General features: G+C 35.7%; 1 protein-coding gene across 1 annotated transcript; it reads right to left on the bottom strand.

Moving 5' to 3' along the window:
- Nucleotides 1–992: 992 nt before the first annotated feature.
- On the bottom strand, nucleotides 993–13,765 carry LOC110775853 (acyl-CoA-binding domain-containing protein 5). Its single transcript, XM_021980447.2, has 17 exons — nucleotides 13,574–13,765; nucleotides 13,221–13,290; nucleotides 12,044–12,122; nucleotides 11,809–11,961; nucleotides 11,389–11,466; nucleotides 11,171–11,275; nucleotides 10,237–10,303; nucleotides 10,069–10,130; nucleotides 8,780–8,919; nucleotides 8,223–8,349; nucleotides 8,010–8,124; nucleotides 6,877–6,965; nucleotides 6,271–6,354; nucleotides 5,832–6,179; nucleotides 2,761–3,279; nucleotides 1,606–1,665; nucleotides 993–1,224 (listed from the first exon to the last, which is right to left on the bottom strand). The coding sequence occupies exons 2-17, from the start codon at nucleotides 13,262–13,264 to the stop codon at nucleotides 1,144–1,146; spliced, it is 2,151 nt and encodes a 716-aa protein (XP_021836139.2). The 5' UTR covers nucleotides 13,265–13,290; nucleotides 13,574–13,765; the 3' UTR covers nucleotides 993–1,143.
- Nucleotides 13,766–14,251: the final 486 nt, after the last annotated feature.

Raw genomic sequence — 14,251 nt, 5'->3', positions numbered from 1 at the left:
CTGTTATGTTGAGAACTTGAGATGAAGTGTGCTGATCTTCAGCCTTGAGCCTATTTGACAGTCTGCAACATCCCCTGGGCAGAATGCTTCACAAACGGGGGACAGGCCCGATCCAGGCCCATGTGTTGGGCCTGGCTGGCCTTCGTGCCTAAGCGGCTAAGCTTAATTTTACTAAATTTATCGTGCCGGGTCGGATCTTGTCGTGCTTGTCCCAAAAATTGCAGCTCAGACCCATCCCATGACTTCGTGCATGTGCCAGCCCGTGCTTTTTCGTGCCGGGTTGGGTCAGGCCGGGTCAGCTCACAGCCATCTTTAAATTTGGCACTTCGCCAGCATGTCTTGCAATGAGTTAGCAACAACTAATTACATTCTCTTCAATGAGTTGAACACCAGATTGGTTATCCAATTGGATCATAATCTTCAAAACACCAGGTTACAACACCGAACTCAAACACGGATTTAAATGTCATATCCGACATTCTGATCCAAAATTTTGCAGACACGCCGACGACTTATTCGCTGATGATGCTTATCTTCATCATCTTGGATAACATCATGTAAACCTAATTGATTCGCTGATGATGCTTATCTTCATCTTGGATAAATTTTTTATGCTCTTTTCTCTTCTCCTATTATGACACTTGATTTCGGATCCTTTTCCGACGTGGGTGTGACACTTCTTCCTCGGACACCTTTAGAGTGTCGTGACACAATCAAATCCTCTTTTTTAACGATTGAATGCATCACCCACGGTCAACCAAGGTGTCGAAATAACATAGGTTACTCGTATGTTTAGCCATTCTCCATAATATTTCTCTCATATGGTTACAACTTACAAGCAACATTTGTGACGCACCTGCAAAAAATGCTGCTATTTTTCTATCCATAATTTTAAGTGAAACCAACACCAGCTTTGCATGTAACCCCTTGTATGTCATAATTGTTATTGAAATTAAATTTATAGCTTCTTGAGGAAGTAAAACATGCAAAAGTAACAGCTCAAGGAAAAGATGCTTGAATTTGTTGTTGATATTTACAAAAATATTATACAATTTTAAGCTAAGCTTATCAGTTATCACCAAAAATAAATGATCAAGGATTTAGTGTGAATTCGGGGAAACCTTGGACGTGTTCTTGATCGAGCTATCCTTGAAACGGTTTTCTTGGCGTAGGTGTACGATTCTCTAATGATTGCAGTCTCTGCTTCAAGTGAAAAACTTCATACTGCAGATTATATTGATGGCAAATTTGGGTTAGTGCCCTAAACAAATATAAGGTCATTAATACTCTGTTTGGTTTGGAGTAAAACGTTTTCGTAGAAGACAAGTTTCCTCTTTTTCAACCGTGTTTTACGTTGTTTGATTTGACAAGCCTCTCTCTTTCCTTCTTCCCATCAATCTTCTCCTATTTTCTCCCATTTTCCTTTTTCTATTATTTTTCTTGTAAAGAACCAAACAAAGGAAAAAATGTTTTCCATGGAAAATTATTTAATTTTCACTGAAAAAGTTTTACGTCAAACCAAACAGAGCCTAAGTTCATTGTGCCGGGATATATAGTTTATACAAGTGAAACTTGAACATGAAACTAGGAGGCCATAGTCCATACCTGTAGTTGGAAAGCTCTTGCGCGTTCATTAGTCAGCATTTTTCTGGTAGAATGCAACTCCTACATGCAATATACGGGGAAAATGAGAAGATGCCAGAACAAAATATACACGAGTATTTACAACGAAATCTTCAAACAATATTTACTACTCCCTCCGTCCCAAATTACTTGCACCATTTAGACTTTTTCTACTATTCATATAATTCACTTTGACCATATTTTTTCTTTCTAGTAAATGAAAACAAATGTTACTCCCTCTATTCCTAAATAAGTCTCGTATTTCTATTTATAGCGTTCCCTATCTATTACTATATACTAAAAGAGACACCAGGAATGACACATGTCACTTCCTGGTGCAATTTTTTCCCGCCAAAAGCCTACTTCCTAAAATATATCTCATTTATTTATGTATTTAGTTTTTAACAGTTTTTATCAATGATTTATGTATGGAAATAAAATATTGGCTTACTAAATAGGACGATAATAAATACCACATAATAACTTGCTTAACATTATATTGAAATATTTCTGTCAAATCGGTATATCAATAATAGAAAATACATTTAATCAATATTTTGATCAAATTAGCATATTATGCATATACAATATGTAATACGTAAAGTTTCACATCAGATGATTAAATATGAATATGTTCAAGATTTATTAATTATGCATTATGTTTAAGAGAAGAAATATTTTATAAAAAATATGGTCAAACAATAATTTTAAAATATCCGTGCATGCACGGGACATAATCTAGTTAAGTGTCTATTTTTCAGTTTTGGACATACATTTTTCCCACTTTTCCATAAATCCATGATTGTTTTTTCTTACATATTCTACACTTTTCTCATTTTATTTTTACTTTTTCAATAAACAAACACTCTCAATCACTGTTTTTCTTACACACTTCTCATTTTTCTTAATCTCTGCGCATTCTACCAAATAGGACACTTCTTTAGGAACGGAGGGTGTACTATATAATGGAGTATATTTTTAGCTTCTTCTTAATATATATTTTCAAAATATTAATATTTAATTAGTTTTTGTAATATGTAGTTATATTTGATGGTTAAAGTTGTGCATTGGCAAACGTGTCCACTCAAACTTGGGAAGTAATCTGGGACAGGAAATACATGTCAAAGAAAGTTATACCTTCTGAGTGTCATCCAGGACAGCTTTCAAGAAAGCTACATCATGTTCGAGTCTTATGTTATCCGAATGTGCAATATTCGACAAATTGTTAGCCTCTTCTTGTGCCAGTTCAAGACTTCCTACCTTCTCCTTCAGAAACTCCACCTCCTTCGCAGTATCAGCAAGCTTTTTCTCCGCCTCGTGCCTACTCTTTAGAACAGATGATACGTTTTTCTCAGCAGATTCACGGCTCGCCAACGCGGCTGCCAGTTGACCTTCGAGCATCCCGTTCTTCCTTATCAATGCAGCCATTCTTGTTTCATACAGTTGATATATGCTCGAAGGAGCAGAAAAAACTCCGCACTTTTCTTCACTTTCTGGAAATATTATCTCCTCGTTTTCGAGAGGGAACTTTTCGCTGACAGAGCTCGGGACACTGAGGTTTCCAGACTCGGAAAAAGATGGTATGTCTTCCATGATGAGTCTGCCAGAAGTTTCGGCTGTACACGCTGTTTCCGGGGGTCTTCTTTGTTCAAAGAACTGAAAAAAAATCATTCATTTTGTTAGATGTCAGTAGGCCTGATCAAAATGCGGGCATGGCCGGGTTCAGGCCGGGCCATGCCTTGACAATTCTGCCCGTTAGGTCGAACCGGGCCAAACTTTTCTGCCCATACCCCGCTATTTCGGTTCAAAGGCGGGCTTTCCGGCCATTCGAGGTAAATTTATGACTAAAATTTCAATCTTGAGTTGCCCAAAACCCGCCCCAAAAATATTAAAATCGGACCGGGCCTAAACATTCTCCCAAAACTCGCTATTTTTCTGGTCGAGTCGGGCTCATGATGATCAAGTCTAGATGTCAGAGATAAAAATTTAAATACTTTATGCAAGCATTACTTTTTTTTTGGAATAAAAAAATTATAAGCTAACAAACAGGCATCACTATTTCACCATCATTGCCACATAATTGAAATTTAACATGTACATACTCAATGACACCTAAAATCTATAGGTCTTTTCATGTTCGGACAATAATGGACTGAATCAAAATGACTCGATAAACCTGCATGCGCTTCTTATTCTCTGTGAAGTGGCAGATGATCGGTACACATTATGTCAAGGGTCACTTGAAATAAGCCTCTTTACTGATACGGGGTTAAGTCGTCTATATAGGTGGTTAATGGGCAGGGTTCCAATCAGCAATCAGGTTCAGGCCAGGACCATAAAAGGGTTTCCCACTACAGGGAAAATATAGGATCAGGCTGAGTTCATATGTAGACCCGATTACTTTAGCCCTAAAAATAACCACATGACTAGACCTGACTCGACCATTACGTTACTTTTAGAGCATGTTTGGTATAGCACATTTCAAGTGTTGGAAACGGAACCAATTAACTAATTCCGTTACCTATTGTTTGGTATGAGAGATGGGTAACACACTCCATTTCCAAAGGGTAACCATTACCACCAATTTATTACCTCTTCTGACCTTGTGGTAACAAAGTGTTACCCTCCTCAATCCCTAATTTGATACAAGGGATTGCTTTCCTTATGTATACCAAACAACAAATAATGATAACACTTAACATTTCCATTTCTCCTTCTTAAATGTTTCCAATCCATTTCCTTTCTTAGATTCAAGCAAAACATGCACTTAGATGTAAACACAGCCCTCCCCCCACCCAACATGGTAGCTTCTGTAGAGGCATTGAGGTGATGGTTTGATGTTCAGGCAGAGAATCTAGGAAAGCGACTGCCGACAAATTACAATCTACTACGACCAAGATATCAGCTTCCTAATATAGACCTTTCCTTAGCAACTAGGGAGCTGTTAAAGTACACAACCTTACCACTAGCTAGTCTGGACCAGTAAGAAAATCATTTTAAAACTTCAATGAACCGTGGAATATCTTCTTCCTTTTGTTTTCTTCTTTTTGAATTATTTTCCCGGGGGAGGTAGTAACCAAGGCAAAAACACTACTCAAACCGTATTTTAATATGAGTTACACTTTCTAAAAGCAGACGTATTTTTGGTATGTCATGGTCCGCGCTCCCAATCTGGGGCGGATCCATGTTGCACTTGGGTAGACATTCCCAAAAAAAAAATTAAACAAATAAATGTGCTGAAAAATACTAAATCATTAATTTATATATAGTACTCCAATATTTAACCCATAGTAGACACATAACTGTAATTGCATCTTAGTGTTGTAACTATCTAGCAGTTTTTAACCGGTCGCAGGTTCGATCAATAACAACAATGTTTTTCTTCTTTTAAATTTATATACAAGATGATTAGATAATGTTCTTACTTTTATCATTTTATGCGCATGACTAATATTCATCCAGGACTCCTAAAAAAGTAATGCGAGAACTAATAGTATTAAGCAAAAAACCAGTTCTATTGTAATTATAATCTAGATATTATATGTTGCATGAACATGAAAAACTGCATTATAGAAGTAGTATATTAGATGTATACACTTTAAGGAATCGGTATATGTGTAAGTTTTTTTTGGAGATTTCTATATGTACGTACTAAATTAATTGCAAGTATACTCTATGTAATATACAAGTAATTTTTATTTTATTTTACATGTAAACTATAGAGTACTTACGCTACGTAATATCATCTGAAAAATGTCTACCCTATTTTAAGATCCTGGATACGCCACTGCTCCCAATCATATTAATTTTTCTTTTTCTCCTATGATCCCCACAATTATTCACATCCTCTTTTTACTACAATAAATAATTCACCCACTATCAATTTCTTATAACAAATAATAGTCCACTACCCCACTTCCATCTTATTTTTAATAAAATCAACTCACTCAGTCACCCTCCTAAAACTCTATACCGGTCAAACTATAACTCATATTAAAATACGGAGGGAGTAGTGAGCTAAAGTCAGGAAATGATACGTTATTTTGACAAACTACTTGAGTTTGAGCATTCAACAAACAACACTTTAATTTCACAAGGGTTGTGACATCAATGACTATAATTTATCATGAATAAGAACGGGTGTTTTTCCAGAAAAAGGATTAAAAAAACCCAATCTTGCCAAAAAGAAATTCAGACAGTGGCCCCACCTGTGAGAGTGAACTCTCGTCATCCGAACTCCTTGATGGTTTACGGGTGGGATCCTCGTCATTGTGAAATTGCTTCCTAAGAGAAACGCTTCCCGAAGCATTTGTTGAATCAGCAAGGACAGTCTCCGACAAAGATCTCCTATTAGTAGAGCCATGTTCTTCTATTATGGATGCTAAGTTTTGTCTAAGGGAATCAACTGGACAAGAAGGAGCCCCGTGAAGATGAGACGATGATGAGAACTCATTTGATGAAGAACGAGTGTGACGTGGCAATTGGCCCGGATTTTTATTTGGGGCCAACCTTCTCCCAGAAGAGTTTCCACCCTTGTCCAATATCAGCACTTCCACCTGTAATAAAAAAAAATATATGTTAGATTATTACTAAAACACGAGCTGCCTCGAACACCAGCTACAGAATTAAGAAAGATAAAGATCCTACCTGATTTGATGCTTCTTTCCTGGATCCTCCAAATGCAACTAGGAAATCCCTTTCTTTGTGTTGTACCAGCACAAGACTAAATCCCTGAAAATTACATCAGAAGAATTTAATTTCTTTCGGAGGGAATACAACTGAATAGACCTGATCAACATGAACCTGGTCCGCTGGCCCGGCCCGGAAATTTGCAGGGTTGGGCAAAAAAAGTAGGTCCTTTTCGGGCCCGGCCCAACCCGACATTTTAATTTTTTTTGACGGACTTTGGGTAACGTAAAACTACACTTTTAGTTATAAATTTTGGGCGGCCAGAATGGCCTGAAAAACCCGGTATTTTAGGGCCGAAATAGCGGGTTTGGGCACAAAAAATCGTCTGGAATGTTGGCCCAGCCCGACATATTCGGCCGATTTTTTATGTCCCGACCCGGCTCGAACCGGCCCGCCTTTCGATCAGATCTACAACAGAATAATAAAAGGGAATGTAGACATGCTAGGATATAACCCTAGAGACACTATCTCTACAACTTTAACATGAAAGAAAAGCAAGTTTGAAACAACTTAAAGTCTAAAACTCAAATTATATTCTGGTTGAGAGAAAGAGAGTTGTCTCACCTTATTGGTTGTGATGGAGGACGGAGATGATGTAGTCGCAACCGACCATTCAACCTTTACAATATCAAAAACTAAGGTCTCCAAGTGCCCTGCACAAGGTACAAGTAAACCAACATGAAACGATGAGCAAAGATATGATTCGAAGTCTCTCCAAATTTCAAAGTCGAAGTACAATACTCTTAAGGTGCAATCTCTTCGCCTGATTTTCATTTATTTTGAACATATTAGAGATTTAACCCTATACTTGGTAAAAGCCTCTTTGAATTTAAATGTAGTACTAGATCGATTAGTCTTGAGATTCAGAGTCTTCAATAACTAAACACAGCAATCAGTCGAATATATTTACCAAATATTTTGTAACAATATTTAAATAACTAGAGAATGGAAACATGCTCTAACATCCATCTATAGCTCAAAAATTGCAAGGATACAGGATACAAAATCCATTTCGTCAAATAATTAAATGCATGGCAATTTGCAAGTCTTTATTCTATGACAAACGTGTTACCTATCTGCAAACTTGTTTACAAAACTCTTAAACCAACTGAAGGTATATAAGAAAAGAATTATTTTCGAACCCAACATTATGTTCCATTTTCAGAACCTTTCCTACAGACTTCAATAGTTTCACATGAGGTGTATTCGTGGTTAACATGGTATGGATTAGATAACAGATCTCAAACACAACGAAATGTATATGAACATAATTACTTAAAATATGATGTTACAACAAGTTCTGGAATGCTTATAACCCAATCCCGTGAAATTATCACAATTAAAACACTTTCGTTCTATCTCATTCCAACGTAGTATTCTCACTATCTGTATTATATGAATTCATGCAAGTCCTCAACGACCAAGGAAATGTTTCATTTTGTATACTAAAGGGATAATAATAGTGAATTTTAGTTCAGCTGAGGCGGTATGTTGGATATTTAAATGTATAGAGATTAGAGAGTAGACTGCATGCATTTAAGACTTAAAGTTTGTAAGAAATAAATAAAAATGAATGTTTTCTAAATGTTATACAACCGAACAAAGAGGCGAGTTTCTCCGTAAGCCATTTCATAAAAAAACTGAAACAAACAAGAAAATTAACAAAATCAATATAGAGAGATGCTGGTCATGCTTACTTTTTTTACGGCTTCCGCCCCCAGTAATATACCATTTAGTACCACACAGCACACCGCAACAACCAGCTCTTGGTGAAGGATGGAAACCTCGGATCTTGATTCTTGTCCACACCATCTGCAATATCAAACAAATGGGAATTTAATTACAAAATGATTTCTCAAATTAGATGCCGAAATGAACATGGAATTTCAGGGAGGATTTATTTTACTCACTGTCTCAAAATCTAAAGAGTACAAGTCATTAAAAGTCTTAGACTTCGAAGAACCTCCAAAGATATAGAGAATCCTATCATCGTATAGAGCTGCAACATGATTGGATCTTGGAGATGGCCCTGTTCCTCTGTTCATTCAAAGTACTTGTTAAACCGTTTGAATATTATCCCAAAATAAGTACCACAACTTTTCTCATTTGATAATATTTGGCGGTAAATGGAAATGAATTTATATGAAAATTTGCAAGAAAAGTCCCGTCACGCCCATGCCAATGTCCATGATAATGCGTGTCCGCCCAAGTATCACTATTTCTACATAAACTTACATTGTCATCCATAAACAAAGGGTGGCATTGGGTGGTGACGGATTTTTTTTTTTTTTTAAAGTAAAAAAACATTGGCATGAAACCTTCTTTGCAAAAGTATATAAAAATTCATTACCACCTACCAAACAGGCTATTAGTCCGATTCTAGAATTGAACTACACAAATCCAAGGGTGAAAGAGTAACATGAAATTATATAAGGAATGTCTATCTAGGAAGATGGAGGCCACTTACGTGCATTGAAGAGGTAGCCATGTCATCGACTTCAAATCAAACATGTGAAGGTCATTTAACTTCCTTCTTTTAGAATCCTCTCCTCCAAACAGGATTAAAACAGAACTTGATTTAACCACCGTATGGCCACTACGAGCAACCTACACGGATTTATTTCCTTTTAGAATCTTTACTTTCAAATAGCAGCTTTAATGTAATACACATTAGTACTCATGGTGCGGCTATAGCTATGTACTTATTTCCTGCAATTTGATACTTCTAGAGTAGACAAATAACTCAAAACATGATTGAAAGGAAAACCTATTCATGCATAACAACTTCCACCTTTCAATTGTGATCATCGCATTTTAAAGAAAACGTTAACTAGAGAACGACAAATACAACATATCCAACTCATTACGGACCACTATGACAACTTATCATCAGTAGTCACTCACTATTTGAAGTTATCAAATCATAAAGGAGTTCAAGCGTCCAATCATGCGCAAATTACAGAACAATGATCAAGTGTGACAATCACTTGGGAATAAACCGAAATACAAATTATGAAAATTACAATGGCAAGGAGACAGTATATTCCTAGTACCTTTCTCACTAGTTTGGCACTGACTCATTGAGTAGTGAGTGTAACTTTACTTTCACTTTTCACTTTAATAATCACTGCAATCTACCACATCACTCCACAAGGTATTCGTGTCCAAATAAACTAACTAGATATAGGGCTTCTGTTTCTGATAAAACATAATCGAACATATTAATCTTATGTTGTAGAATTACACATGCTCAACTTTGTTGTATATCTTGGGATTCGACATATGTAGTGGACAAGAATGGAAGCACTAATCACATCCAGTCTTTCCTAAAAGCCTACCTTGTATTTGGTTGAAAGACAAGTATAGGGATAATCACAACCATATTCTGTTCTCTTTCAAATAAATTCCCAATAATTGGAAATCTTTTTATCCAACCAGAAAAGGCTTAATAGTATTATCGAAGGGAAAAAAACATAATTTTAAATTTAGCAGGTTCAGGAAACTTTCATTAAGAGCTAAAGAACTATTTCCTCATCATGCACATTACACTTCTGACTTTTTTGCAAATCCACATAAATTTTTGGGAACGAATAAGAAAGACGGTAGCCCTAAAAATGCCCTTACTATCAACTATCATGTCAATAACCTCAAGAAAGACTCAGCTTTCAGATGGGCTATTCGATGCTCAAATATTAAAAAAAAATGTACAAAATCTCCAACATCTATTCATCATGGAAGCTACGTATAGAAACATACTGGTACATCGCCCTTTGCTTCCATTAGTGACCAGCATTCTGTTTCTGTATCATATGCCCACACTGCAGATAATATAAGGATAAATATTAGATGCAGTTACTCAACCACAACTTATCATGGCAAGAGGAGCAACAAACAGCCAGCCGAAGTGCTCAGAATATACAGTACCTGAAACCTTTTCGCTGCCGGGATTAGTTTTTCCTCCAATCAAAAGAGCTTTCTTGCCCCAAGAAACCTAATCAAGAGAACAAGGAACAAACAAAAAATTTAATAAATAGGGGCCTCGGGCTTGTTAATCAATAATGTTTATACACTATAACATAAAATAGGAGCATGAACTTTCGGGGAAATATAAAAAGATGTATTAAATCTCCTACAATTTTAATAACTAACTCAACCAAGATGATGCATTGCATTAGAACTCAATGCCATAACAATAACAAGTGGAAATGAAAAATATGATTATAGGTGTATGAAGTGAAGTGAAGTTTGTTAAGAACAAATGCATTTTAGGAGATAGAGGTGAATGGTTTTACAAACAAAAATGGAGTTTATCCCAAAAAATGAGTGGAAAAGATCAAAAGAGTTTAAAGAGACTAAATCTTCGTTCAAATTCTCAACATGTAATAATGTACACCGTATTTCCCCCATAATTGAAAGCTTTGCTTCAGCTGTAAAAGAAGCGTAGAGTTCCCTCTCCGAGAAGTTTTGAGATAATAACACAAGTCACTCGAAGGATTATTCGGCGAACCAAGGGAGTATTATTCTCAGTGACACCTATGTATTAATCAAAATCTAATACTCCCTCCGTTTTTTTTGTATGTATCCACTTTCAAAAAAGGGATGTTTTTTTTAATGTATCTACTTCTATTTTTGGCTATCATTTTTTACCATCTTACCCTTTTTCCCCATAATAATTACACATTTCCATCATCTCTCCTATTTTACCCACTACTACTCATTAATTTATTACATCTCTCTTACTTTTTTCACATTTTTCTTACACCCAATCGTCACTCCTCGATACAAGAGTCTACGGTAAATGAGAACATAAAAAAACAGAGGGGGTAAAATTATGGTAGATATTTATTGGAAACATTACCAAGCTGTGTCCCCTGCAAGACGGGATCTTCAGAGGCAGTGTAGTTGGTGACAAGAACATTTTTGAAGAAGCTGTGGTCCATGAAAATTGATCAAAACTAAGCACCTGCAAAGTGAGATGATTTATTGTATCAAACACGCTGACAACAAGAATGCATTTTATTTTCACAACGTCAATTAACCATTATAAATATTAATTTGAAAATTGTAAGTGAGAACCTGGACGTCATCTAACATTCCATCCGTAGATTCTCCGCCAACCACCACCATCTTGTTTCCTATTACAGTTGCAGCATGCTGCTCAAAAATACAGGACAAGTATCATCTTATTCGGCTTCATTCCATTAACAAACCGATACTTCCTCCGTTCTTATTTACATGACACAATTAATTTTGGCACACATAATAAGGAAAGGTAAAAGAGAAAGATAAAGGACAAAAGTGCCCCTGAAAAACAAACCATCGCTTTCACCAAACATCATCCTTCATTTCTTTAAAAGTGAGGGCAAAGATGACAATTCACCACATAAAACTTTCCCATAATAGAATTGTGTCAACTAAAAAGGAAATTGTGTAATGTAAATAAGAATGGAGGAAGTAGTATATGATGTGAAATTAAAGTGACATTGAAATTTTTACATTCAACCGAGGTTTCGGCTTGTCTCCGGAAATGGACAAGACCATCCAGCTCTCAGAACTTTCTGATATGCAATTGCTGATGTCACGTGGAGCGGATGAACACTGACAATCAAGCTCGCTTGCATGGTCAGCAGGAACCACGATGGTTTCCACCTATCAGGAACAAGGATTAATAGTGAAAAATTCAAACTTACTTCCTCACATTGTAACGTTAAGGTGACTTTAAAAGATTTACATTGGAATTGTTAGTCCGCTTAACAGGTCTTAAAGGGCTTTTTGTTCCCTGGGACGCGTCTGAAAGATGCACTTTCACCCTGAAAGAAAGTAGGCATTATCGAGTAAGGGTCTATTTCTGTATCTACAACTTATTAAAACGAAAATCTATAAAATAAAACAAAAAGAAAAAAAAAACAAAAAGAAAAGGTAGATATTAAATTCTACTCCCTCGATTTGAAATTAATCGCCGCATTGTCCCAACCCCGTGTTATAAAGAACTCACCGTAATTTCCAAAAACTACCTTTAATCATAATCCATCAAAATCAAGGGCTATCCACAAGAGTATAATTCGAAAAAATTGAATTGAAACATACTCACTCCGTCCCTAAAATATTGTCCCATAGGAAAAGTTCATTTTATTAAGACTTGGGTATAATCAAAAGCAAAGGAGTAGGTAGATTTGCCTTTTAGTTAAATAAATAATAGCGTGTGAGGAGAGACATGTGGGGACCACAAACTAAATAAGGTATGGGCAAACAAATAGGGACATCCATTTATGGTGTATGGGGCAATCTTTTAGGGACGGAGGGAGTAATGAATTCCATACCATGTGTTAGTCAGCAAATGCATGAAAGTGTTTCCTTGTACCCGAAATTCGACTTAACAAAACATAATTCCAAGAATTGAAACAACATAAATCACAAATTACTCAGCAACAATGCATGAAAGTGCTTCCTTGTACCCGAAATTCGACTTAAGAAAACATATCCAAGAATTGAAACAACATAAATCACATACATTACTCAGTAACAATGCATGAATGTAAATCCCTTCAAACCATAATCCAACACAGTCGAAATTAAACAAAAACTTGTACTCCATTTAATTTCAATTACATAATTCATAATTAATTAATATGAAGTATAAAGTACTACAAGTAATCAACAAAAACAGTAGTATTTCAGTGTACTACCTCCATTCCCGATTTAGTTGTCACATTAATAGTTCAACTTACAATGCCGAATCTCAAATTAAAATTGCAATTTAGTTGTCACGTTACTAGTTCAAATTACAAACTACAATACAAAATCTCAAATTACATTCCCGATTTAGTTGTCACATTACTAGTTCAAATAAGAATACCGAATCCAATGAACTAGAGTATTATCAGTACAAATAGGAAAAGAAAACAGACCTTCCCAGCTTCGCCCTCTTCTTGGAAAAACCAAACATTTTCATCTGCCCAAGCTTTCTTCAATATTATCCTAAATACCCAAAAATAACAACAATTAAATTGAAGCACACAAAATTAAAAAATTAAAAAAAAAAATCACCCCAGAAAACAAAACAAAAAAGTCACTTCCCTTTCCAATATTTATTTATTTGTAAAAAAATGTGAAAAGGGGAGGAATATTCTAAAAAGACCCATAAATTAAAAAAGACAAAAACATAAAATGTAAAGTGTAGAACATTCTTAAACTTAATAAAAACAAACAAAAAAAAGAGGAGAGAGAACTGGAAATAGGCGGAAAGTTTGAAGAAACGAACCAGAAATCTTCAACTATATGTGGCGCATGTTAGCAGAAAGGGGGAATGAAGAAGATGAGAGAGAAAGAAGAGAGGTTGGAAGCGGGAACAGTTGGTGTTAATTAGATGAACGTTGGTGCTAAGATGCGCCGGGGGAACAGGGTAGTACAGATTAGTGGGAAAGTGAAGTGAGTGACCAGTTGAGTTGACGGTTGGGAAATGATGACGAAATTAAGGCTCCGTCCTTACTGAACTTATTCTATCTTTAAAAAAAAAAAAAAAAAAAAATTTAGATTAATTCCTCCGTCCTAAATTAGTTGTTACACTTTTCTTTTTCGTCCATCCCAGATGAGTTATTACACTTTTAAATTAGGTCCCCACAATTATTATATTATCTCTCTTCTCACTAACTTTTTTTTGTTCCCACACCCTCTCTCATTCAATTAAAAAAGTACCTTACTAACTCCTACCAGTCTACCACTATCTACTTTTTCAATAAAATAACAATGATAACCAAACAACCACTTATCACCTAAAACTTTGTGTAAAGGCAAGTGTAACGACTATTCTGGGAGTAGTATTTTAATAAACTTATTTGTATACTTCGTATAAAATTGTAGGAAAAAACATATTTCCTCCGTTCCGGAAATATCGCACCATGGTTGACTTTTACTCATTTAACCATTACTTTGACTCTTA

Source organism: Spinacia oleracea, chromosome 2, assembly GCF_020520425.1.
Source record: "Spinacia oleracea cultivar Varoflay chromosome 2, BTI_SOV_V1, whole genome shotgun sequence".
Lineage (NCBI taxonomy): Eukaryota > Viridiplantae > Streptophyta > Magnoliopsida > Caryophyllales > Amaranthaceae > Spinacia > Spinacia oleracea.
The sequence above is the reverse complement of the archived record's forward strand: the minus strand, read 5'-3'. Positions and strand labels throughout refer to the sequence as shown.